At 48.9% G+C, this 26,832-nt stretch overlaps 1 protein-coding gene across 1 annotated transcript in view; it reads left to right on the plus strand.

Moving 5' to 3' along the window:
- The window catches only part of GPR137B (G protein-coupled receptor 137B), a 49,921-nt gene that overhangs the window by 12,189 nt on the left and 10,900 nt on the right, over positions 1-26,832 (plus strand). Inside the window, exons 2-3 of the mRNA XM_056113573.1 lie at positions 13,037-13,086; positions 24,537-24,759. Coding sequence (XP_055969548.1) covers positions 13,037-13,086; positions 24,537-24,759 — 273 coding nt within the window. The remainder of the gene's footprint in view (positions 1-13,036; positions 13,087-24,536; positions 24,760-26,832) is intronic.

A 26,832-nucleotide genomic window follows, 5' to 3' on the forward strand; every position in this document is an offset into this window, starting at 1 on the left:
CTTCTTCTGGCGAATGAGGATGCTCAGCCTGCGGAAACACTGATGGGGGTCGCTGATTGACGATCGCCATCTGGGAGGGAGGCCAGGAGTCTGGAGTTGCTTCATTTCCCCATATATCAGGAAGTGGACAGCGCCGAGGGACTGGGAGGGCAAAGAGTGGTTCCCAAGCTTTTTGAATACGCAGGTCCCTTTCATGGTCAAGATGGCGTCAGCGAGCAGTTTAGTAGTGGTACACTTAGAATCTTGGATCCAGAACACACAGGGAGCACCGACAGTAGCGGCTGGGGCTGCAGACACTAACACAGACACACACATGCTGCCAACCAGTGTGCTGCATGTGCTCCTCCACCGAGTCTTTGCCGAACCCCGAGGAGAGGGGGCACATGGAGCACAGAGAGGTTAGGCAGTTTCCTCAGAGGCACTCAGCCAGTCATTGGTCGAGTCAGGATTCAAGCCCAGGCAAGCCAGCCTGAGTCTCACCCACTTCTGACTTGGTTTCCTGTGGCCATCGTGTCCTCCTGCAGATTGACCTCTACTCTCATGCCGTTCCCCCCTCCCCACCCCCCCCAGGGGACACATGGCCCCTCGCTGAGAAAAGCTGTCTTCCAGCCTAGTTGCTTGAACTACATTTGGTCCCAAAACGATTGAAAACAGTGAAAGGTTCCTAAAAGACATAAGTGATGAGAAAGTCAGCCACGATCAACGCATCCAACCAAGGTGTTTCTGGCAGCGCCTGCCCATGTTTTGTTTCCTGAGCAAAAGCGGGTCCTAGGGGAAGAAGTGGAAGGAAGGAGCCTTGGGAGGGAGTGTGGGAGCTAATGTCGTATGTGTGTCACCATCTGGACCTTCTGACCAACTCAGATCGGTAAACAAACAAGGGTGGGAGGATGTGAGCAGACCCGGAAGGGTATACTGCTGCACGTGAACACATACATACACACAAACGCACACACACACACACACACGTGCGCACATGTGCAGACCTGCCTGAGTGGTGAGTGTATGTGCAGAGAAAGCTGGGAGAGAGAGCAGCAGGGTCACTGTGTCACCCCCCCTTCCCTGTTGTGTTGAGGGTCATGTATGTTCAGTTGTGGTGCACACATTGCATTGCTTGTTCAAATCCTTGATCTTGGCCTCGCTGAGGGTTGCACCCCTTAGATGTGCTTGTACCCACTCCCCCTAGGGGTGCTCTGTCTCTCTCTCTCTCTCTCTCTCTCTCTCTCTCTCTCTCTCTCTCTCTCTCTTTTTGCTTTTTAGGTCATACCCAAGATGCACAGGAGTTACTCCTGACTCTGCACTCAGGAGTTAGTCCTGGCAGTGCTCGAGGGACCATATGGATGCTAGGAATCGATCCCGGGTCAAACCATGCAAGGCAAATGCCCTACCCACTGTGCTATTGCTCCAGCCTTGGGGGTGGCTCTTGTGTTCTTAGGGTGTGGGTGCATGGTCGGGAGGTGATGCACACCAGATACCTGTGATGTTTCTGCATCTTGGTGGCGTGGTGCCCTCCAGGACTCCCTTACTTTTCTCAGTGTGCTGCAGGCAGACAGCATTGCTGCTGGGAGCATGCTTCGCCCACGACGGTGACCTGGGGATCAGACTCAGGCCCACCAGAGCAGGCACTTTGGCCACCAGCCCTCCCTGGGGTCCCGGTGTTGTCATTTGTATTTAAAACAGTTGAGTGTGAGACACTAAATGCAGCAAACATGGTATTAGAGCTCGAATGAGCTTGTCTTGGCTGTTTTCTCTCTGGAGAGGTGAGTTGTTTGTAAGTGTAAACCTATGGTCAGTTTGCAGCATTTCCGAGAATGATTTTGCATGCGCATATATTTAAGAGTAGGAGGATGAGGCAGAGAGAAACAGAATCCTGGGGCCTTTGCATCTGGTCTGCGGTTGGTGCTGAGTGTCAGAGCCCTGCAGGGTGTTGGGGGGTCCCCTGGGAACCTCTGTCCCCGGTGCCCTGAGGCTTGGGTTCCCTTTGGGCGGGGGGCTGGGGAATGTTTGCTCTGTTCTTAGGGGCAGCACTTCCAGAAGGGGTGACACAAAAGTGGGGACTTGGACATACACAGAACTCTTGGTGGGGGAGGAGATTTACAAAACCAACAGCTCCAGGCAGGGAAAATTCTGAGTAAAGTGGAAGTGTGGCCCACGGGCTGGGCTCCACTCACCCGTCACAGACCTGCCTCTGGGGACAGAAGTGGTTGGTTTCACTGTGGGCGAAAGGGGTGTGTGTGTGGGGGGGTGGAGCATAACTATAGCCACAAGAAGAGCATGAGGTATTTCTGCCAGAAACTGCCAACGTGAGCAGGAAAGAGGATTGTAGGCAGGAAGGCCAAGAGCAGGCCGAGTGGGTAGGGGAGCGCCAGGCAGATGGGCGTGAGCTCCGAGGCGGGAGCGAATCCCAGACGTTCCAAAGGTGATTTACCAGGGGCAGGGGGCAGAGTTCAGCCACAGCCTCACTCTGCCTCTGTTCCACACCATTCTGGGTGCTCTCCTCATCACTGTGAGGTGTGGGCAGGGCCTGGGCATGGAGAGGGACTGTGAGCCCACACACAGGTGGCGTGGGGGGCCCTGGCAGGTGACCCTGTGCGGCCTCCTTCAGCCAGGTTGGGTGTCTTCCTGCTTTAAGGAAGAAATCGATAAGTAAATAGAGAGCTGGTTAGGTGGGGGGTTGGAGACACAGATCACCTTGAAATAAGGGATGAGGGAGAATGTGAAAACAGAGGATGTCAAGCCTGCCTGGAGCTTGTCCTCCAAGACGCCTGAAGCACTTACTGAGCCCGGAGCTGCGTGGAGCCAGTAGCTCCTGTTGCTGACAGTAGTTCTAGGTGGGGCCTTTTTTTTCTTTTGGGCCACACCCAGTGATGCACAGGGATTACTTCTGACTCTGTACTCAGGAATCACACCTGGCAGTGCTCAGGGGACCATATGGGATGCTGGGGATAGAACCCCAGTAGGCCGCTTGCAAGGCAAGTGCTCTACAAGCTGTGCTATCACTGCAGCCCTGTTGGGACCTTTTGGAAATAGAGGCCACGTGGCAGGGTTCAAACCTGGGCACCACTCCACTTTTGAAGTGCAGCATCCCTCTACCTGCATCCTGCAGAGCCCTCAGCTCAGGGCTCCCCACTGCGGTAACCGTGTTTCTGCACCCACCTCACCCAGCCAAGGGCTGACTTGGGCCTTACTGTTTATTAGGGCCCATTTCCCTTGCCTGGGACTGTCTAGGATTGGCCTTGGTCCTGCTCAGTGTCCTCAGCCCACCGTGCCATCCATCCCTGCAGCCATCTGGAGAGATGACTGGGAGGGGTGTGCAAAGTGTGGATGCCACGTTGAGCTCTGGGGGACTTGTTGCTGGAGACACATTATGGCCTGATGGAGCTGTCTTCTCCAGTGGGTCCTTATTCCTTCTCCTTGCTCTCCTGTCCCCAGCCCTACAACAGCTTGGGGGACCTTCTGGACGTCCTTGGAGTGTTCAGAGTCTGGGGCCATTGGGGACGGGCACCTTCCTGTCGCTCGGTATCCCCAAGAAGCAGCATGATCGCCCTCCCTCCAGGGGTCAGGACCCCTCTGTCTCTCACAGCTCCAGTCTCACCCCACTGGTGTCCCCGCAGTGCCTCAGTTTCCCGCTCCTCCCCCCTCCCCTGCTCTTCCCCCGCTGCACCTCACTCCTCTGCCTCTCCCTCCACTGCTCTGCCTTCCTCAGGCCTAGACTCGGTCATGTCGGGCCCGGAGATCTGCCCTCCACAGCCCCCATTACCCTCTTCAGTCTGACAAATGGGTTTTTTAAAAATTATATATTTATTTTGGTTTGGGGCTACACCTGGCAATGCTCAGGGGTTTACTCCTGGCTCTGCACTCAGGAATTACTTTTGGGCACTGCTCAGGGGATCATGTGGGTGCTGGAGATTGAACCTGGGTCAGCAGCGTGCAAGCGCCGTACTTGCTGTATTTAGTCTCTCTGACCCCGATTTTCATTTTATTTGGTGTTACAGTAAAACTTTATTTACAAAAATGGACAGTGTCCCATTATAAACAAAAGCTGGCCTGCCACCCATCCTTTGACAACAACATGTCTATAGTCTTGTTAATTTTATTATATCTTTTAAAAAAATTTTGTTAACTTTAAAGGTTATTTTAACATTAACTTTTTCATATTAAGGCTCTATGTTTTGCATCGTTGAGTTTCAGACTGGTCGAGATGTTCCAGCATCACCTTTGTCCTCTTCCCTCCACCAGCGTCCCCGGGGCCCCTCGCACTGCCCACCTGCCCCATCCACAGGCACAGTTTTAAGTCTGGTGGGCTGTGTTGTGCTTCTCATGCTTACAGTGTTGTTGACTGTCATTTAGATACAAGACTGGGTTTTGGGCCAAAGAGCTTATATAGTGGCTAGGGTGCTTGTCTTGCACATGGCCAACCCAGGTTTGATCCCTGATACCTATATGCCACCCCCCCCCACACACACCCCAGTCCACCAGGAGTGATCCCAGAGGTAGAATCAGGAGTAAACTCCAACACCACCGGGTGTGGTCCACATCCCACCCCATGCCAACTCCCCTGCGCCCCCCCCGAACCCAAATAGATACAAAATGTGGTTTTATTTTATTTTTTTTTCTTTTTGGGTCACACCTGGCGATGCACAGGGGTTACTCCTGGCTCTGCACTCAGGAATTACCCTGTCAGTGCTCAGAGTACCATATGGGATGCTGGGAATCAAACCTGGGTCAGCTGCGTGCAAGGCTATACCTGCTGTGCTATTGCTCCAGCCCCCAAAATGTGGTTTTAAAGAGAGATTTACTCTCCTCTGCTCCCATTTCTTTCTGCCTATAGCCAGCTGTGAGGCTGGTGCGATTCCCCCCACCCCACACACACACCTGGGCAGCCTGTCCCCAAGTCCCTGCACTAAAGCTCCCCCAGCGAGGCTTCTGCCTCCGGTGGCCGCCCTCCTATCACATAGCTCTTGGCACCTTGCAATGTATGAGACATGGTTCCCTTCCAGACAGTTCCCCACTGAGAGGGGACCACAGTCAGGGTTGTTCCATCACCACTGTCACTTCAGCCACTGACTGTTGCCAGTCATTGTATTTCTCCCACTCCCACCACAGAAGGCACCCCGTGTCCACCTTCTGTCTCCACTGTGTCCTTAGCACACTCCTGGGGGGGGCCAGAGGGGGCTGGAGCGTGGGTCCTGCCTGAGACCCCTGCCACCTCACAGCCCTCAGCCGACCGTACCCCCCACCCGGTGTCCAAGCCTCAGGCCCATGTGGCTGGTCCCTGGGCTCCTGAGCCCCAGTGAGATCTCTCCCCCATCAAATAAAAACAATCATGCGCTTTTGTTTTTACATGCTTCCTCAACCCGTACTTCGGGGTGATCTGTGTCTCTAACCCCCACCCAACCTGCTCTCTTATTTACTCATCTATTCGGAACCTTATAGATGGTACCCAGGAGACCCAGAGGCCCTTCCTGGCAATTTTGCAGCTCAGAGCATGGGTCTGTCAATGCCCGTGGTGCCCAAGGGTTCCCAGACCACCCCGGCAGAGCTGGAAGTGCTCGGAGCCTTCCCCTAGCGCAGTTTTCCTCAGCCTTTCCTGACCATGGCCCCTTCTCACTTGGTTTCCTTGTGTGGCCCCCTGTTCTACTGGTTGGTTTCCTAGTGCCATGCTCGGACCCTCCATTTATGTGATTTTTACCTTGGTTAGGAGTATCCCAGGCTCAAGAGGGGTTATAGGCCCTGCAATTGACAAATGTCTTATAGCATGGGATTGATTCCTAGCCATCGATGATCCTGAAAACTCTATGCTCCTTTACCCAGGCTAGTGCACTGTTTTACCTGGCTGGGGCGGCTGCTTCGGAATTAGGTTTGTACCCCGTCCTGGGCTCTCTCTGGCCATACTGAATCCCCAGGGCTCAGGATTTTGCTCCGCCTCTCTTCACAGCACCTCACACCTGCCCGCACCACTTCACACGTCCCCGCACCTACTTTCCCCACCTCCTTAAACTCTCTCATGCCTCCTTATCATCCACACCTGGCCGCACCTCCTCATACCTGCCCACACCACCTCACACCTGCCTGTACTACGTCACACCTCCTTGCACCACCTCATACTATCTCCCAACACCTTAAACCATCTCATGCTTCCTGTATTTCCCACACCTGCCTCATACCTGCCCGCACCACCTCACACTTGCCTGTACTACCTCACAACTCCCTGCCCCGCCTTACACTATCTCCTGCCTCCTTAAACCATCACATGCCCCCTGTACCACCACACCTGTAGCTGCCTGCATTACCTCACACTTCCCTCCACCTCTGTACACCTGCTATACCATGTCCCACCTTCCCAAACCATCTCATGCCCCTTGTACTGTCCACTCCTGCCACACCACCTCACACCTTCCCAAACCATCACACTTCTCTTACACTTCCCTAAACCACCTCATCTCTCACAGCCCATCTCACACCTCCCCACCTCTCTCACACTGCCCTGTGTCTCCTGTTCCATTTTACATCTCCCCTTCCCACCTCACACCTCTCATCTCCACTCCCCAGTACAGATCATCTCCTCACAGATTCCCATACCAACTTACACCTCTTCGCTCTTTTGTTCCCCAGCCTAGGTGGTCTGTTGCTTAAAAAAATCCAATTATGGGACTTTTGAATTGGTATGAAAAGCCACAGCAAACATCCAGGATTTTTCAGTTGCTAAGAGCCAGAGAAGATGCTCCACTTGTACCCCATTAGCTGAGTCTCAGGTTGGAACTGGGGGTTTTCTCTAGGGCTGGTTTGGAGAGTAAGAATAAAAATGAGTGGGCCTGGAGCAGTAGTACAGCAGATAAGGCGCTTGCCTTGCACACGGTTGACCCAGGTTTGATACCCAGCAACCCAAGTGACCACCCTCCCTAATCCCCCCAGCCTGATAGGAGTGATCCCTGAGCTCAGAGCCAGAAGTAAACTCTGAGCACTGCTGGCTCCAAGGAAAAAAAGAATAAAAATGGGTCTGAGTCAGAGGGGAAAACGTCTCAAGGTGCCTGGGCTTTGGGGAAGTGGTTTCATGAACTTGAGGCTTGGTTACTTGATCCTTATAAAACTCTGAAATTGCATCTTTTACCACGTTCACCTCAGGGATGCAAAGCAATCTTCAACAGTCTTCCTGGATGCTGAACCAGGAGACATTGGTGCAGAGAAGGTCACACTGGTGGTAGGATTGGTGTTGAAATGTTGTAGGACGAAAACAACCATATTATGAAGAACTTAGTAAGTCACAATGTCTAATATAAATTTTTTAAAAAAACATCTCCCTGGATGCCTGGTGCAGCCCCAAACCAAAAAAATAAGGTGGGGGATGGTGGAGCGAATCTTTGGCAGGATGGGGGTAGTGTGTGTTTTCCCTTTGTGAACCACAGAACCAGTGGAACATGAATCAACACACAGGAGCATCCTCAAGGACCAGAGATGCGCAGAGGGCAGGAAGGAGAAAGGGGTTCACAGGGGCACATAGTGGGGGAAGGGATGGGGTTTCAGGTGCTCCCTCACCCTTACCATCTGTGTGCTGGGGATGTGTGGGGTCTGGGTGCGAGTTTCTTTTTTTTTTTTTTTTTGCCTTTTGGGTCACACCCGGTGATGCTCAGAGGTTACTCTGCACTCAGCAATTATCTTGGTGTTGCTCAGGGGACCATATGGGATGCTGGGAATTGAACCTGGGTCAGCTGTGTGCAAGGCAAACGCCCTACCCGCTGTACTATCGCTCCAACCCCAGGGTGTGATTTCTGATTTCTTTCGGTTGGACACTAGCTTCTCTCTGATTTCACAATTCCTGAGTTCAGAAGTGGTGTTTCAAGTCGGTGAAATGTGGACCCCGTCGCTCTCTGTGGGGTGGACAATTTCTCTGGCTACATTTGCTCTTCGGCCACTCACAGCTGCCCGCCATCTCCCTCCTTTCTGGGTGTGCGGTTGACCTCACACGAGTCAGTAACACTGTCAGATCTGAAGGAATAACTGCAGCTGCCGTTGGCTCTGCGCCCCCCCACCCCCTTCTCCCAGTCCTCCTGGTCCTCTTTCTGCTGAGCTCAGTGAGAGCCAGCCCAGGCTGGAGGACAAGGGGGGGCGGCAGATAAGAGCCTCCCCCATCCCTGCCCCAGCGGAGGGGCAGGACGTGGGATTTAGTCTGGGAGGAGGTTCTGCTCCAGTTCTGGGCCTCATCAATCTTCAAGAGAACAAATGAAGTGAGGGTGGAGGTGGGTAGGAAAGTTTGGGATTAGCTCACGAAAACGCAGACATTTGTGTACTTGAATTAATGAGGGCCAATCCGGCACTGATTCTCTGTGTCCTGAACTTGCCAGAAGTTACAGCTTAAAAGGCCAGGAATTTAAGGGCAGCTTGAAGGAACTTCAGTTTAAAGATTAACCTGAAGGTTACAGGAAGAGTTTCTGAGCATAGCTTGAACAGGCCAGGCAGAAGGTAAGACACAGTTGACGTGAGTTATGTAGCGCAGGGGAGCTTTTATAAATCAGGGTCAACACTTTGATTTTGATGTTGTTTTAACCTAGGCAGGGATCCCCAAACTTAATTGTTATGTCACCCACTTTTCAGAAAACAAACCAAAAACCAAAACTGAGTGTTCCTTTTGAAATCTGTTGTCTTTTAGTGAATAAAGAGAAAATGCCCCTCAGTCCCACCTGATGTTCGAACTTCAGGTGCCTGTCATTCCTGTGCAGTGTCCCCCACCCTCATGCAGGGGTGTTTACCACCCGCTTTGCAAAAGACAGCTTAAAGGGCTGGAGAGACTGTGCAGGAGTTTGCCTTCTATGCACAGAGCCAGGAAGAGTAGCCCCTGAACACAGCCAGGTGTGGCTATTTTGCCATCCTCACCTCTACCCCTGGATCTCCTCCCCCCCCCAAAAAAAAGATGCTTGAGAGGACCAAACGATTATTTAAAAAATATATATATATATATATTGGATTGTGACTTGGCTGGAGATGCCTGCCTTCCTCCAGGCTGGAATGTGGACTTGATGAAGTGACAGCTGGGTGGGACTCCCAGAGTACGTTCAGGCGCAGCCCAGAGCCAGGGGCAGGAATCAGGGGTGAAAGCCCTGCCCTGCAGGCATCAGACCCGAGGTCAGTCCCTGGCACAGCAAAACAATGATACATAAGTAAAGGTAAAGGCCCTCCCGTTGATCGTCGATTTGCTCGAGCGGGCCCAGTAACATCTCCATTGGAGACTTTGTTGTTACTGTGTCTGGCCCAGTAACGTCTCCATTGGAGACTTTGTTGTTACTGTGTCTGGCATATCGAATACTCTCGGTAGCTTGCCGGGCTCTCCGAGAGGGGCGGAGGAATCGAACTCGGGTCGGCCATGTTGGCCGCTTGTAAGGCAAACGCCCTACCCGCTATGCTATCGCTCCAGCCATACATAAGTAAATTAGTTAAATCTCAGTCCTCGGAGAGAAAGGGCTGAGTCCCTTTCTGAGTAGAAAACCCAGCCTGGGGTCCCCTGTTCTCTGCACGGGCCCCTAGTCACTCTTGGCCAAGGTGCCCCCTGAGCACCCAGGCCAGAGGGGATTCCTCTGTGTTAGGACAGTGTCAGAAGTGGGACTTTAATCCTGCCAGGCTCCCAAGCGGCCAACTCCCCCACAGTGGCGGTGTGTGTGTGTGTGTGTGTGTGTGTGTGTGTGTGTGTGTATGGGGGGGCATGGTCTCCGAGGTGCAGTTATTTTTCCCTTTCCAAGTGCTTTGGACTCACACCTCAGTCCCCATTACCTAATTCTGAGGGGGACCGCCTGCCTATCCCACACACATTAGGCCAATTGTCCACTAGCCTATTCCAGTCTCACCAAAGATTGAAACGTCTTTTCAAAAACTAGCTCCTAGAGGCGAACAGATGGCGTCTGCTTCACCTGTGTTCTGGGAACTGGTCCACGGAGTCACATGGGAGGGTCCCTTTGTGACAATCCACATCAGCAGACATGGCTGGGGACTTGGATACGAAAGATAGGATTTCAAATACCCCTTGGGCATAGACTTTCCTTGCAGCTTCCTCCTCGGGCAAGCCACGGCCTGAAAATCCTGAGTGCTGCTTCTAGCCCCACTGTGGAACTCCTAGAACCCACACCCTGCATTCCCCATGGCCCTTCAGGCCTGTACCCCTCGGGCATTTTTCTTTCTAGGCAGCTGCACCTCCTGCCTTGGTTGGCATTTGGGGGGCCTGCAAAATGCACCCTGAGTTCAGATAGCTGAGGCAAGAGTGGGCATGTGTTGTTAAGTGAAATGAGTCAGAAAGAGAGGGACAGACATAGAAAGATTGCACTCATCTGTAGAATATAAAGTAACGGAATGGGAGACTAACACCCAAGAATAGTTGAGATAAGGACCAGGAGGTTTACCCCATGGTGTTTGGAGGTCCCGCTCGGGATGGGAGTTGTGTGCGGAATGTAGACTATAGACCGAACACAATGGCCACTCACTCATTGCCTCTATTGCAGACACCCAAAAGGAAAGAGAGAACAAAAGGGAATTCCCTGCCACAGAGGCGGGGTCGGAGGGGAGAGGGGTGGGGGTAGTGGGAGGGATACTGGGACCATTGGTGGTGGAAAATGGACACTGGTGGAGGGATGGGTACTGATGACTGAAATGCAAGCACAAAAGTTTATAAGTTTGTAACTGTACCTCACAGTGATTCACTAATTAAAAAAAAAGGTGGGCATGTATAGTAGGTATCAATGAGGGCAGATGGATTGGGGGGGGTTCAGGATGGGGGCCCAGAGGCACATCGACAGTCGGGTGAGCACAGGACAGAGGCCTTGATGGAGCTTCCTGCCATGGCGCTGTGGCACTTGTCTAGAAGTAGGGACTATAGAGCTTAAGGCGCACCCACTTCTCTCTGGAGAAACTCTCACCTTTCTCCGCCCTCCCTCTCTCCTCCCAGGGCTCAGCCTGCTGCTCCAGCTTGCCCGTCTTGTGGACCCCTCATGGTCCCACACATGCGCCATGGATTCTGGGCAGCCATATCTGTTGACACCCACTTTCTATCTCTTCTCTTCCTGTTCCCCAAGGGGCCACTACCCGCCTCCCCCATCCGCAACCCTCCATGCCCCACACTGTGTGCTGGGAACTGTTTGCCCTGGTGTAGACAAAGGGCTAAAGATTCCAAGAAGCCCCAACACTGCCCCCCTGTAGAAGATGATTGGGTCGATACTGTTTTGTTTTTTTTTCCTTTCAAAATAGATTTTCATTAGATTATACCGCTACGGTGTTTCTAGTGGGTGGTGATGTAACACCTCTGTACAAGAATCAGAGTCATGGGCTGGAGCATAGTACAGCTGGTAGGGCAGTTGTCTTGTAAGCAGCCAACCTGGATTTGATTCCCAGCATCCCATATGGTCCCCTGAGCACCGCCAGGAGTAATTCCTGAGTGCAAAGCCAGGAGTTACCCCTGTGCATTGCTGGGTGTGACCCAAAAAGCAAAAAAAAAAAAAAGAATCAGTCACTTGACCCCAGGCCTAAGCGACATACCACCCCACCTCCAAACCCTGTTCTGCTCTCACCTGCCCCCCTGTATGTCTGGGAAGCAGCATCATTTTGACCTAGCCTAAGAGTTAGTTTCCTTTCGTGTGTGTTGACAGGTATTTTTTTTTTTGCTTTAGTTATTCATATTCTACAGAGGAGTGAACTGTGTGGTAATTTTCTTGGTCCAGAATGAAACAATATCATCTCTCCACCAATACAGTAGTATTCCACAGAGTCAGTATTGCACAACTTCTTTATTCTGTCATTCATTGATGGGCGTTTAAGTCATTTTCAGACCTTGGCAGTTGTGAATATGCTCCTGTGAACATCGAGAAGCCGGCAACTTTTGTGAGTTAGTGTGTTCCTACCCAGTGTGGTTGTTGCTCTTGTTTGGGGGCCACACCCAGCAGTGCTAAGGCATTATTTCTGGTGCTGTGCTTGGAGGTTGCTTCTGGTGGTGCTCAGGGACCACTTGGTACCAGGAATGGAATCCATATCTCCTGAGTGCAGTGCAGGGCTCAGCCCAGTGAACCATCTCTCAGGACCTCTATCCAGTATCCTTTGGTATGTGGCTCCAACTGGGAGTGTAGGAACATTGGAAATTTACATCTTTTCGTTGCTGTTTAATTTCCAGCCACTTTTCATCAGAGCTGTACTAGTTTACATTCCCAAATAGCCCTGTACCAGGTTCATTTTTCTCAACACCCTTGCCAACATTTGTTTTTAATCTTTTTGTTATGTTATTCTCATGGCTGTGAAGTGATGGTTCACTGTGGTTTTGGTTTGCCTTTCCATAGTTAGTAACACTGATCAATTTCCACCCCCCCCAGGTCTTTGGAGAAGTGTCTGTTTAGGCCAGGTTTCGCCCCCACCCCCCACCCTGCCATTTTGTTTGATTTTTTGGTTGTTGTTGCTAAGTTGTGTGAGTTCTTTATATTTGTTGTGTGGGTTTTATACTTCACACAGCCCCGAGACATTTTAAGTATTTGCAGAGCTTGGTGCTTTACTAGAAGGGAACCCTTATATCCAAACAACTTTAATTGATGCCAGTGACAATTTAATGAGGCCTGAGAGGAAGTCTCAAACAAGAAAAATCCTTGGTTGCAGCTAATAACGCTTTTGCTTTTTTGTTTTGTACTGGCACCCCACCTAGTGGTGCTCAGGGCTTACTCCTGGCTCTGCTCAGGGTTCACTCCTGTCAGAGCCCAGAGGACCATATGTGGTAGCGGGGATTGATCCTGCGTTAGCTGCTTACTAGGTAAGAGCCTTAACCCCTGTACTATCTCTCTGCTCCTACTTTTATATTTAAGAAAGTCCCATTCTAGCCATTCAAAAACACCTTCTATTTTCAGATAGTCTGCGTGACCTAAACTATCTTTCATTCTAATGAACTCTGTTACCATGTGGGCATCAGAAACAGTTTCCAGCACCTGGCAGAAAGTTTCGGAAAGGAGATCCTAAATAATGATGTAGGTTCATTAGTGTCACTAGGCCTTGTCCCTAATCTGTTTTTTTTTCCCCTGTGTTGCAGGTGATTTTCAAAGCCAAGTCAAAATATTCTCCAGAATTACTCAAGTACCGGTAAGTCATCCCTGGCAGGGTGTGATGGGGAGAGGCTCACCCAGGAGCCTGTTTCTCCAGCTGGGTTTGGCCCAGATGTCCCCTCTGTGAATGGCCCCCACTGTCCTGCTCACTGTTCATATCCTGATCCATACCTCCCTGGAGGCCGTGCTCGCCACAGTAGGTTCACCCGGGAGCCTGATCCCCGTGCCGGCCCCCTGAGCCCAGAGATTACTCCAGCGGTGGGGAGTTCAGTGTGATGGGTGGTCATGGGGTATGTTCTTTAGAAACACTCAGACTGACCCAGATCCAGCCGAATTCTTTGGAAAGATCTCCTTGGATCTAAAAAGTGATTCATAGCTTGGGCAGCATGCAGTCTAAGTGAGTCTGCAAAGAATGGCATGACATGGGAGGTTTGGGGTCTGGAGAAATGATGCAGCTGGTAAGGCACTTGCCTTTCATATGACACTCCCAGGATTCGTTCCTGGGACCCTGTATGGTCCTGGAGCCTGGCCAGCAGAGATCCCTGAGCTCTAGGGCCAGGAATAAGCTCTGAGCACAACTGGGTGTGGCCCCAAAACAAACAAAGTGAAGTAAAAGGTTTTTACAATTGGGAAACAGGGGTAGGAAGGGAAACCAAACTACTTTCCCTCCGAGGAGGGTGAATACCTGGCTAATGTGACCAGGAAATTGTAGACTGTTGGGTTTCAAATTCCACTTTGGGGAGAGGCAAAGACTAGGGTTAGGCATTGTCTTGGTAGGACTTGGCCTGAAGAACTCCATTTTGGACCTTCTTTTTCAAACGGTAACAATAGCAAAGTGTTGCTAAGTGTTGACATCTTTTACCATTGTCCTTAGAGTCAACACCCTACCTCACCACTTACTTGGGCCTACAGCCTATTTACCTAGTTCAGAAATAAGGGCCCTGTGCCTCTCTACATGGAGCTGGGTGAGAGATGAGTGGAGTGAGATACGGGTGGAAAGTTGTGGAGGCATTTGAGAAACTAAGGCCCGCAGCCTGCTGCCATCTGGGTCCTGGTGCATCGCCCCAGCCCCGCTCCTTCACCTTCTGCCTCGAGGCCTCACCTATCTGCTGCCCACAGCTGCAATGCTGTTTTCTAGAACTTTGCGGTCTATTAGACAGTCCCACAGTTCCTCCACAGCTGCTTTCTTGACTCTTCTCCAAGTCCAGCAGATCTGACTCTTTATACCTCCTGGGCACCCTGAGGTCTGTGGGTGTCCTTGAGGGACATGTGCTTTGTCTGTCATGATGCCTGCACACACCCAGCCCTTGGCAAGAGGAGCGAATTGGTTGCTGGGCAGCTGTGACCAACCTACCCCCTTCCTTGACCCCTAGTCTGAAGCTCTGCCTCCTGCCCCCGTTTATATGGTTCACACCTGCTCCCTTGGACCATTCTGCTGGGCCATATGGCTCCTGCTTCATAATGCTTTTTTGTTTCTTTGTTTTGTTTTGTTTGAGGGCCATACTTGGCAGTGCTCACGGTTTCCTCTTGGTTTTGTTTAGGGATCACTTCTGGCAGAACTTGTGGGACTGTATGCAATGGCGGGGATTGAACCCAGGTCACCCGCTTGCAAGGGAATCTCCTTAACCACTGTCTTGTGTCTTTGTCCCCTAAGAAATGCTGGTTTGAGTCCAAGTCCCAGTGTCCCAGTGAACAGCTCCGGTCCATGTCTAACTGTCGTCTTTCTCTTACCTCTATAACCTCTGCCCTTAGTTTCTTGATTATAAATGTGTGTCAGCTAGGGGAATGTAAGAGCTAGAGAGGAGACAAAAACGGAGTGAAGGTGGTGGCGGCGGAAGAATATTCTTGTTGTCTTGTAGAGCCAATCAGATCTCAGAAATGGTTGCATGACTCCACTTCAAGGAAGCATGTTTTATGGGGGCTAGAATGATAGGACAGCAGGTACTTGCTTTCACAGGGCCGACCTGGGTTCAATTCCCAGCATCACATATGGGTATCCTGAGCCATGCCAGGAGTGATCCTTAGCACAGAACCATGAATAAGCCTTGAATACCCCAGGATGTAGTGTCCCCCCCTCAAAAAAAATAAAATAAAATAAAATAAAAGTGCGATATGAAAACCTGGATCACCAAGACTGTTTGATATGTGGAACCTCTGAGCATTTGAGGGAGAGGGTCTTGCAGGTGAGAAGATGTGAAAATGGGGTGTGGTCCCTGATTCTTGAACTCAATCTCAGTTCACTGGAGATAATGCTGGTGTATGCGACTGTTTTTATTGAGAGGGGATTTGTGGGAGAAGGGAGAAGAGGTTCAGTTATGAAGGTGAGTTGCTCAGGTCAGAGAAAGGCAGTTTCCTGAAACCAGGAGGCTTCTATGGAAGGAGTCTGTTCATTCACATCTGAGGGCTTAGTAGCCCAGTGGAGGGAGATCCTGAGAGTTACCTGTGTTTAGGCACATGTTCGGTCTCCTCTGTTTAATTCCACATTTCTCTTAAAGCAGATGCCGCAGTAGACATTTCAGGTCATCATTTATTCCTTGAGATGCTTTGATAGTTTGGCTTCTAAATAGACTGGCTTCCCTAGTTCAGGCACCACTCATTTGAACTGACATGCAACCCATCACTCTCAACTTGTTTAAATATTTCATGCTGAGCTACTCCTATAGCAGTTCAGTATCTTTGAAGATAATTCATGTCAAACCCAGCCAAGAAGCACTTTAGTTTTTGACTCAGTGACCCCCTTTCATTAACAGCAGCTGTGCTTAAATTTTTATGGAATTGGTACCCTTTTGATTTTCTTCCTGTTGCTCTTTTTTTTTCTTTCTTATTTGATCTGTTTCATTGTGCATATGTACACTGTACCCTGAGCCATATCCCTGACCTGGTTAGCACTGGGCATGCTTAAGAGTGCTGTGATCAGGGCCAGAGAGATAGGACAACAGGGATGGCATTTGCCTTGCATACAGACAACCCAAGTTTGATCATTAGCACTACATATGGTCCCCTGAGCTTAGATGGAAGTGACCTTTGAACACAGAACAAGAAGTAAGCTCTGAGCACTGCTGTATATGCCCCCCCCCCCCAAATACTATCACTTTAAAATTTTTTGGTTCTTTTCCGTCCCTAATATACAAGATAAAATCAACCAAATTTTTCTTTTGGCCTTATTTAAGAAACATAAACAAGTCTTTATATTCTTTACAACTTTTCCTTCATGATAGGAGGTGGTCAAGTACTGCCATGTTGGATTTGCTGCCGGTCCTCTGGTCCTTCCTGCCTTGAGTCCTTCACTTATGTCCTCCTGTCCAGAACGTCTGTCCTAAGACCAAGAGCATCAGGAGTTGGTGGTGTGGGGCGGGGTCTTGCTTGGTCTTTGTTTTCTCTTTTGTGCTTGCTGATCACTCATTCTTCTGGTCTCACCTGCAAATTCATCTGCCCAGGTGCCAGACAGCCGCCTGGTTTTCTTTTTCCTTTGTTGTTTTTGCTCACTCCTGGCTCTCTCTCATCCTCGCCCTGTGGTTTGGGTTGCGTAGCTTTGGGGCAGTGTATGAAGCATCATTCTCATTGAAACACACCCTGTAATCGGCTCTTTTTCTGTGTTGCCCCCACCCCCGATCCCACACATGCACCTTTAAAGCTTTCTGTTTCTCTAAATTTTCTTTTCCCAAGCTTCAGACCAAGGAGAATGATTAAGTTTAGCACGTGTTATTTTCCCCATTGCCAACATTTTCTATGCATACTGGAAGCAAATTGTAAAATACAGGGCAGGAGGTGGGGGGTTTCAATCCCCCCCAGCACTACTGCACGGACTCCCACCCCACCCCTAATACCAGTGTAAAGCAAGCAGATTGTATCAAACTTAGCTCTTGCCCCCAACTCAAAGGGAAAAAAATCTGTTCCATTGTTCCATTTTCTAAGACAAAATTGATATGTAAAAGTTTTTGTTATGGTGGTGGCGGGCCACTCCCAGCAGTGATTTGTGGTGCCAGGGTCACACTGGGTGTTTCTCTGTGGTATAGTCAAACCCAGGGTCTCAGTCATGCCAGGTATGTGTTTTGTTGCTTGAATCACATCGCTGGCCCTGAGTTGACGTTGCTGTATTTCTAATTTTGTTTTTTGGCTTTTCTCCTTATTGTGGGTTTGGTTCATTACATTTTCCTCCCCATTTCTCTGCCCTCCCCTCAAGCCAGGTTTTCCAGGGACAAGTTTAGACGGAGGAAAATGAGGGGTGCTCAGGCCTGAAAAAGGGGAAAGCTCCAGGAAGACTGGACAAGGTGGTGGCTGAGACAGTGGAGCAGCCAGAGTGAGGCCGAGTGAGCAGCTCTGAGTGCTGGGCAGCTGCCCTGGCACGCACAAGAGCCAAGGTTTCCTACAACAGCCGCTCTGGAAGCAAGACAGATATTCTATGAGCATGGCAAGATGTCAGGCTCTCGGTCTCTGTCTCGTCCTCTGTAGTCTCTGGGTCCCAAGGAAAGAGTGAACTTGGAGGTTTGTCATCACTGTGTGACAGTGTGGAATAGGCAAGGACAACTGGAGCCATGCGGTCTGCGAGGCCAGGGGCCAGTTCTCTTCTGGTACTTTCCTGATCCATCCTCTAGCCATCGTTTACGACTTTTTATTTTTTTGCTTTAAAATCACTCTTTAAACAATGAACCAAAACTTAACAGTGTTAAGAGTTCATGCCCTTTATTAACCGATATAGGTAAATTATTTGTCTTCTGGTTTGTTGAAACAGTATGTCAGACAACATTTGCCACAATAATGTCTGTCAAAGTGGCTGGCCATAAAAACTCCAGCACCACATTCATCTGAAGGGCATTCCCGGCAAAGGTGGCTGATTTTGCCATTCTCATCCACCTTGTAGTATTTTAGGACAGCCAGTTTAACCTTTTCTCTTATGCTTATTCTTCTTTGGAGTGGTGTAAAACTTCTTCTTCCTTTTCTTTGCACCACCCTGAAGTCTCAAAATGAACTGAAGAGTGGACTTCTTTTGGATGTTGTAGTCAGACAAAGTATGTCCATCTTCAAGTTGTTTACCAGCGAAGATCAATCTTTGTTGATCGGGAGGAATTTCTTCCTTATCCTTTTCAATCTCTGGTACTACATATTGTCTCCCAAGTGCCTCCAGGAGAAAAATAAAATGTCACGCACAGTGGCATTTTAAAAGTTTTTTGGTTTGGGGGCCACACCTGGCAGTGCTCAGGGGCCAGCTCTGTGCTCAGTATCACTCCTGGTATGGCTCAGGGGATCATATAGGATGCGGGGATTGAACCCAGATTGGCTGCATGCATACTTGTTTTTACTTTATAACCAGATTTAAGTAGGATCCTAAATACCAACAGCTTGCCTTAGGAAAGGAGAAAGGAATGCCGCCTCCTGTCCGAACATAGAGAAAAATGACAGAGCTGTGCTTTGAGCACACAGGATGGGCATTTCCCTTCTGAGTCCTAGCCATGGTCTATGCCTGATGTAGCCTGAGGCTTGATTGTGTGTGCTCAGTGCTGGGTTCTGTCCCGCTTTCAGGGCTGTGGAGGACTGAAGTAAAGGTTGGGCCCACAGGTGAGAGGCTGAGAGTCATGTAACTGCCATCTCTGGTGAGATCCCTGTGCAGACTTTCAAACTTAGAGCAGTGAGCATGCCTCAACTTAGAGGCTTATGAAGGAACCACTCAGCGTCTCTGCTCAGAGCCATCTCTCTCTCCCATAAGTTTGTAAGAATAGCCACACTCACATTCCGAGAATGAAAGGCACATAACATTTTCTAACATTCAGTAACTAAAATAGGTCAGGGGCTCTGTCTTATTGTTAGCACTACAGAGGTATATATTTGATTTTCTTGAATTTCCTTTTAAAAATTTTAATTTTATGTTTTTGATTTTAGGTTGCAAATAATTTAAAACCTATAGAAGCCAGTTCTTAGTTCTGTCAGTTCCTTTACCGTCATGTAATCAACTCACTTTGTATGTGGATTTCAGTGTAAAGTTTGCATGTAACTTTTTTGTGTATTTAATCATAAAACTTAACTTTTCACAATACTTTGTAATGTTTCTTTTAAGTAGATGTGACTCATTGTAAAAAAAATCGACCTCAGCACAGTAGCATTTTAAACAACACCCATGACAAGTCATCTGGGAAAGCTGCAAGTCCAGATTGTGCTTTTCCTGGAGGCTGAGAAAGTGTGTGCAAACAGCAAGGGACCAGAGATGGTACTGATGACAGCGGGTTTTGGATGGTTCCATCTGTCTTCACAAAAGCACAACAGATAAGCCTAATACATAAGAAAAACAAACATGGTGCTCACTTTGGCAGCATGGATGCTAAAATTGGAATGATAGAAGACTAGCCCTCCCCACGCAAATGAGTCTGCAGTCCATGTTCTTTACCTAAATGTGTGTAGGGGTCACTTCCTCCACAATTTAAAAAACAGAGAGAGAACTCCTATTTTTAAAATATTGTCAAATATTGCATAAGAAAAGTGTCGTTATATACTACAAGCCTGAGCGTGTGGAGCGTGTGGAAAGCACTTTCCACACACTTGGGCCGAGCCTCACATATGAGTGAACATATTTCTGGACACATCATAAGACACTTCCTACCCGTTTTCCATAATTAGCACACCATATTTGATGGAATTTAGACAATAGGCAACAAAACATAGAGGGAAATGTGTGTGTGTGTGTGTGTGTGTGTATATATATATATATGTATATATATATATATATATATATATCAGAGAGCCTGGCATATGGCAGAGCCTGGCAAGCTAACTGTGGCATATTCAGTATGCCACAAACAGTAACAATAACAGGTCTCATTCCCCTAATCCTGAAAGAGCCTCCAATATGGCAGCGTTGGGAAAGAAAAGTAAGGAGAGGCTGCAAAAATCTCAGTGCTGGGACGAATGGAGATGTTACTAGTGCCTGCTTGAGTAAATCGATGAACAATGGGATGACAGTGAGTGACAGTGACAGTGATAGTACAACCCCATACTTGGGCTTTTGGATCAGAAAGAAAGTACAGTTAGTAATGTGCTTTCCTTGTTTACAGCTGACCCATGTTCAATCTCAGGTACTGCATATCGTCCCCCAAGCACCTTCAGTAATCCTTGTGCACAGAGCTTGTTGTAAGCCCTGAGCACCGCTGGGTGTGCTCCCCCCCCCAAAAAAAAAGACTTTTGAGGAACCAGAATGCAGAAATAGAAATTCCCCAAACATTCTGCTTTTGTCCCGGTCACCATGTCCACGTGCCCTAGAGCTGTGTCATGTCTGTGGTAGGTAACAGAGAAAACCCTTCTCATGAGCCAGATCGAGCAGATGCGGTGAGAACAGCTCCTCAGACTCCTCCTCAAGCTCACACAAGCCCTCTGAGGTGTCTCAGGTCTCTTTCCTTGGGCTGTGAGAGGACCAGCCTCAGTAAGGACCTGACCTACAAGCAGAAGGCGTTTCCTTGCAATTCCTTCCCTTCAGGAAAACGCTGGACTTTACAGTAGGTTTCAGCGTGGGAAGAAATACTCCTCCTTGGATTACTCCACAGTTTAGAAGCCGGCCTCACATACTGGGGGAAGAGGCAGTTCAGATAGAGAAGGGACCACCAAGTAAAGAGTGCTGGAGGGCTCGCTAGGGATGGGAGCTGTGTGCTGAAAGTAGACCGAACACGATGGCTGCTCAATACCTCTGTTGCAAACCACAACACCCAAAAGTAGAGAGAGAGCAAAAGAGAATGCCCTGCCACAGAGGTGGGGTGGGGTGGAGGGGACGAGATGGTGGTGGTGGGAGGGATGCTGGGACCATTGGTGGTGGGATATGGGCACTGGTGGAGGGATGAGTATGACTGAAACACAAGCATGAAAGTTTGTAAGTCTGTAACTGTACCTCACGGTGATTCACTAATAAAAAATAAAAAAAAAAGATTAACTTTAAAAAAACCCAACAAAAACCCAACAAAAAAAGAAACACTCCTCCTTGGAAGTGGTGGAGTCCAGAATCCTCTTCCAAGGGAAATAGAGTTTCTCTTTGGAAGAGGATCCTAGACTCCACTACACAGGAAAGGGTCTCAGGGCTGCCCTGGCTGTGGACAAGAGAACCAGAGCATCGAGCACTAGCGCGAACCCACCACAGTGTGTGGGTGCTGGGCCCCTTCGGGCCAGGTACTGCTCTTTCTGAGTAGTCTGCTGGACGATGCTTTGTCCCTAGAGTGGCACAGCTGTCTGCATGTTCGAGGAATCTACCCAAGAGCCTGAGGTCAGAGGTTATGTCAGAACAGTCATCACATCTGGGCTCTATGCGAGGGAGGAACTTGCCGGCCGGGAGGAGCTGGACTGAGTCCTTCACACAGCAGGAAGAGCAGAGACCCCAACAGGTGGGGTACCTTGGATCAGGAAGTATTGATCCCTGAGTGCGTCCTTAGAAAGAGGCTGCTCATGACAACGGATTCAAAAACTAGTTGAATGTTCCAAAACTAGTTGTTTCTGTCTTTGTATGTATCACTGTACAAGGACGATGGAATTCAACGCTAAGGCTCGGAGCACTGCCTGCCCCTTTCACGTGCACACAACCCTTGGGGTCTGGCTCACACATCTGGGGTGGAGTCTGGCTTTTTGCCACACCTGAACCCCCGGCATGTCCTTGTGTCCTTGAATGGCACCCCAGAGTCTGGGTCCCTAATTCTGATCTCCGTGCGCATGCCCCTCAGTATCAGGGCGACCCTGTCCCTCACTTCAGGTTCTCTGTCCCATCCCTGTCTTCACTGTGCCCCAGAAGGTCTTTCTGAAACACAAACGAGACCACTGCTGTCACCCCTTTGCGTCTGAGCCTCATGAGAGCCCCTCACTGTGGGAGTCTTGCCTTGGCCTAGGGCACTCAGTGGCCCAGGACTGCCCAGGCTCCCTGACTCTCCCGCTCCTACTGCTCCTTCCAGAACCACCCATTTGCCCTTATCTGAGTCAACCTTCGGGAGGAACCGGCCCACAGCTCAGGCTGGAAGGAGGAGCCCTTATACCTTGAGAAATGCAGCTCCTGAAGTTTCACTGGGTCCCCCAAGAGAGGGGCCGATCTTGCTTACACAGCTCATGCTGCACTTCTAGAAGGCAGAAAGCAGATCTCCACTCTTTCCTTCTCCCCCCGTTCCCCCTTTTATTTGCAGGGGGAGGCCCTGGGGCCCCCAGCAGCTTCTCTTGGTCAACAGGACTGACGGGTTGGTACAAAGCCCCAAGGGGTGATGCTGCGGTCCTGCAGTGCTGGGGTGTCTCTCCCTCTGGAACCCGTTTGTTGAGCTCCTGCTGCCTAACAGTGCTGTAGGACAGAGCCACAGCCTTGGTTTTCCTGGACCACACTGCCTGAGATGCAGCAGCAGACTTTGTCCGCATACTTCATTGTAAACTAATGTCAAACCTGCAGAGTTCAAGGATGGCCACTCAATACCTCTATGCAAATCACAACACCCAGAAGGAGAGAGAGAGCATCCACAGAGGCGGGGTGGGGGGGAAGGGGTGGGGGTGGTGGGAGGGATGCTGGGAACATTGGTGGTGGAGAATGGGCACTGGTGGAGGGATGGGTACTCCATCATTGTATGACTGAAACGCAAGCACGAAAGTTTGTAAGTCTGTAACTTCCTCACGATGATTCATTTAAAATAAACAAATGAAAAAAAAAACCTGCAGAGTTTAGGAACAGGGACATGGAAATCAGCAGAGAGACCAGGGTGTGCTTGTGTGTGTGTGTGTGTGTGTGTGTGTGTGTGTGTGTGTGTGTGTGTGAGAGAGAGAGAGAGAGAGAGAGAGAGAGAGAGAGAGAGAGAGAGAGAGGCAGAAAGAGGGAGGGAGGGGGAGTGGGAGAGAAAGAAGGCATGGCACATGTAGGCACAGGGAAGAGAGTTGAAGAATATTATACTTGGAAGGAGTGAGTTTTGAGCTAAGAGCTGAAAGATGAGGAGTGAGGTAGGGAATATTCTTTTGATAGAATATGTCCCAGAAAAGGACATGAGAATTGTTAATCAGTGGATAATAAAATTACTAAATGCAAGACACTGAATCCCATGCAGGTTTGCTAGGGTCAATGGAGGCTTATTATAACAATCTGTCATCTGCAGGCAGAAAGTAAGACTGAAGCCCCTGCCTCCAAACTTGCCCTATGTCCCCATCATGTGTCCTGTCAGTGACACAACATTTCGAGGTGGCCTGGATCCCAGGCATGTGTATCCTAGCAAGTAATGGCTTTTGGAAACACCAGTATTGCTTTGTAGCTTCAGAATCATCCCTGCCACTGCTTTGGGACTTACAGACATATCCTAGGAGTTTAAGCCACTTTGTCTTGAAGCCCAACAAGTCTGTGTCTAGGGGAGGAAGGTGCTGTGAGTGTTCCCAAGTGAAGGTGAGGTGAGACTGACTCCCATCATCAGTGCTATATAAAAAAAACTTTTTAAAGAAAATCATTATTTTTGTTTAATTTTCAAGTATTTGAGACCTTTCCACATTTCTGTTTGTAATTAATTTCCATTTTCAGAGCATCATGGTCTGAAGAGGATAGTTGACATGATTTTTGTTTTCTTGATCTTATGGACATAAGTAGCTTGTCACCCAGCATGTGCTCAGTCTTGGGGAATGTCCCACGTACACATTGGAAAAGAATGTGTATTCTACTTTCGGAGTTGTTAAAAGTCCCTATTGATATCCATTAGGCCCATGTCTTCCGTTTCTTCTTTCAAGGACCATATTTCCTTGTCGAGTTTTCGCCTCATCGTACTGTCCAGCAATGAGAGAGGAGTGTTCAAGTCTCCGACTCCTATTGCATTGCTGTCATTGTCTTGCTTATCAATGACTTTTGGGGGGTAAAGTCTTTTCTAAACTTTAGCTCAACACTCAAACTAGCCTACGGGTCAGCATTTTTTTTCTTTTTTGCTTTTTGGGTCACACCTGGCAATGCACAGGGTTACTCCTGGCTCTGCACTCAGGAGTTAACTCCTGGCTCAGTGGACCATATGGGATGCTGGGAATTGAACCCGGGTCGGCTGCGTGCAAGGCAAACACCCTACCCGCTGTGCTATCTCTCCAGCCCTGGGTCAGCATATTTTAGTGTGTTTTTTTTTTCCCAAATGCTAACACTGAGGTTCCAGAACCTTTTAGGGGACAGGATGGTTATTGTCTTCTTGCAGCCTTCTCTGATCTCTTAGTTTTTACTCCTTGTCTTCCTGAGTGACAAGTGCATCATGGCACTGCTGTTAATGCACAGTCACCATGTGGAGACCATGCAGGGAAAGGACGTTCAGAGAAGGGGGCATCCCCTCCCTCCCTTCCTCCCTCCCTCCCAAGGGCACAAGTGCAGTCTGGTGTGCGTAATTTGAATCTGGAAACCACTACTTCCAGAGTCTGTGCTTGAAAGTGTCGCCTTTGGCATCTTCTGCTGTTGGCAGTTAAGCAGAAAGTTTTAGATCATCCAGAACGTGCTGCATGGCACATAGGGAGCAGAGTCTTACAGTTCTCCCTTGTCCTTTCCAGGTTACCCCTCTACTTGGCCTCACTCTTCATCAGTCTCATTTTCCTGTTGGTGAATTTGACCTGTGCAGTGCTGGTGAAGACTGGGACGTGGGAGAGGAAAGTCATCGTATCAGTGCGTGTGGCCATTAACGACACACTCTTTGTGCTGTGTGCCATCTCTCTCTCCATCTGTCTCTATAAGATCTCGAAGATGTCCTTAGCCAACATTTACTTGGAGTCTAAGGTAAGGTGGAAATGTAGCCAGGAGCCCTGCAGTAAGCTTGTACTGAAAAGTCTCCTGCTTTTCAAACACAACTCAACAAGTCAGGCACCAGTTACTGCCTGCAAATGATTAAGCAGTTAAGTTCCATTTTACTAGTGGCCTGGTTTCACTGGCATTTTCTCAGACTCAGGAAATGTGTGAATAATAGAAAAATCCATCTAGCACTAAACCATGTTTCAGGTAATTGATTGATTTTATTTTCACTGTTACTGTCCTCCCGTTGTTCATTGATTTGCTCGAGCGGGCCCAGTAACGTCTCCATTGTGACACTTGTTACTGTATTATTCATATACATATCGAATATGTCATGGGTAGCTTGCCAGGCTGTCCAAGAGGGGCAGAGGAATCGAACCTGGGTCGGCCAGGGCGGCCATGTTGGCCGCATGCAAGGCAAATGCCCTACCTGCTGTGCTACTGCTCCAGTCCAATTTTATTTTAATTATTTTTTTAAATCTTAATGTAGACAAAGCCACAATTGTTAATACAATTCTAGAGTAGAAACTGATTAAAGTTTTAATATTAAAATTGATAAGTATGAGTATAAAATCAATTTTTATGTGACAGTTGTTATATCTCATTATAGAATTGTTCAGTCCTTATCTGAGAATTTACTAAGTTGTTTGTTGCCAGTTGAGCTTTTTGTGTTATTGTTTTTGTTTGTTGAGTTTAGTGTGCATCTACATTTCCTTCTCATTTAAGTTAGGGTGCTCCTGCTGGAATTTCAGCATTGAGGAATTAGGAGGTGTTATGTGGCCGCACATGTGGCTGTGTGATTCAGAGTCATGTGATCTGGAAACATCAGGATCTATGGTCTAGGTCATCACTGAAGCAGTGGAATTGAGCAGTTGGCTGCACTGTAGCAGTGGGGTGTGGGTACAGCTGCCAGGGCTTCATCAGGGTGGGTACTCAGCCATGTGGACTGTTGTGACCATGAATTTTAGCTGTTTGGCTTGCATCTCCTTGGGAATTTAGTCATGAAACAATAGACTTTAAACTGTGGCACTTTAAACTATGTCAACTCTACCTGTAGAAATGAATGCAGTCCTCACAGTGCCACCAAAGCCGGTATTACCCTCACTCTGTAGATAAGGTAAATACCAGCTTAGCCTCTTTACCTTTCACCAAGGCAGACAATGGTCAGTTGCTTGGCCAGGGTGCACTGCTGGGGCTTCAGAGGTATTGGTCCTCTGCCCCACCTTCTCCAGCCACTACAGGTTCAGGCTCGTTGGGCACTGACCTGGAGTTTGGGGAGTTTGGGACAAGCTGTCTCTTGCTGAGCATCAGAGCTAGTGCCAGACATGGTGGAGGGGAAGCCCTGGCCCTTTGTCCTTTTTCACTGCTATGCTTTCCCATTAGAAGGGCAGAGATGTGACCTGCAGGCTGGTGCCAAAGTGCCCTTCTTGGTCAGCTTGTTTCACAGCACTGCCTTCATCCAGATGCCTTGTGAAGTTGGGGGTTAGGAAGCAGATTCTTGGGGCTCTCGCTTCCTGGAGGACCCAGGCTACCAGTGACTTTGTCCCTCTGAACCTTTTCTTTCTCCCCTTGTGGAATGGTGAATGGATATGGTGATCCCTCTGCTTCTTAACTTTGGACTATCTCCTAAGCAGATGTCCCCTGTCCCTGTCCTCCAGTCTTTCTTATTCTTGGCTGTGTGACCCATATAATTTTAGTTTGAAGACTTAGGGACACCTCTCTCTCCTACATTATTATGCCTTTAGTGGTGATCAGTAGATGATTATGTCCCTAGCTTCTAATATACAGAGCCTTAATCACAGCATCTTAAGAATTACCTGAGCGCTTACAAACTCCTAGGTTAGTGTGGCAAAGTTAGTTTTTCATCTGTAAGTTTGGTCAAGTTCAGATTGGATTTTGCCTTAGTTTTATCATCTACCATCTAGGGGCTACCCAAGACTTTCACAGGCAGAATTGCATTAGAGAAAGAGTTGAAGTTTAGAAAGTCAGAAATACCATTTAGAGCATCCCTGTGATAAATGCAGTAACAGACAAATGACTAACAAAATGAAGCGTCTTGGG

This window comes from Sorex fumeus, unplaced genomic scaffold, assembly GCF_029834395.1.
Source record: "Sorex fumeus unplaced genomic scaffold, SorFum_2.1 ptg000021l, whole genome shotgun sequence".
NCBI classification, from domain to species: Eukaryota; Metazoa; Chordata; class Mammalia; order Eulipotyphla; family Soricidae; genus Sorex; species Sorex fumeus.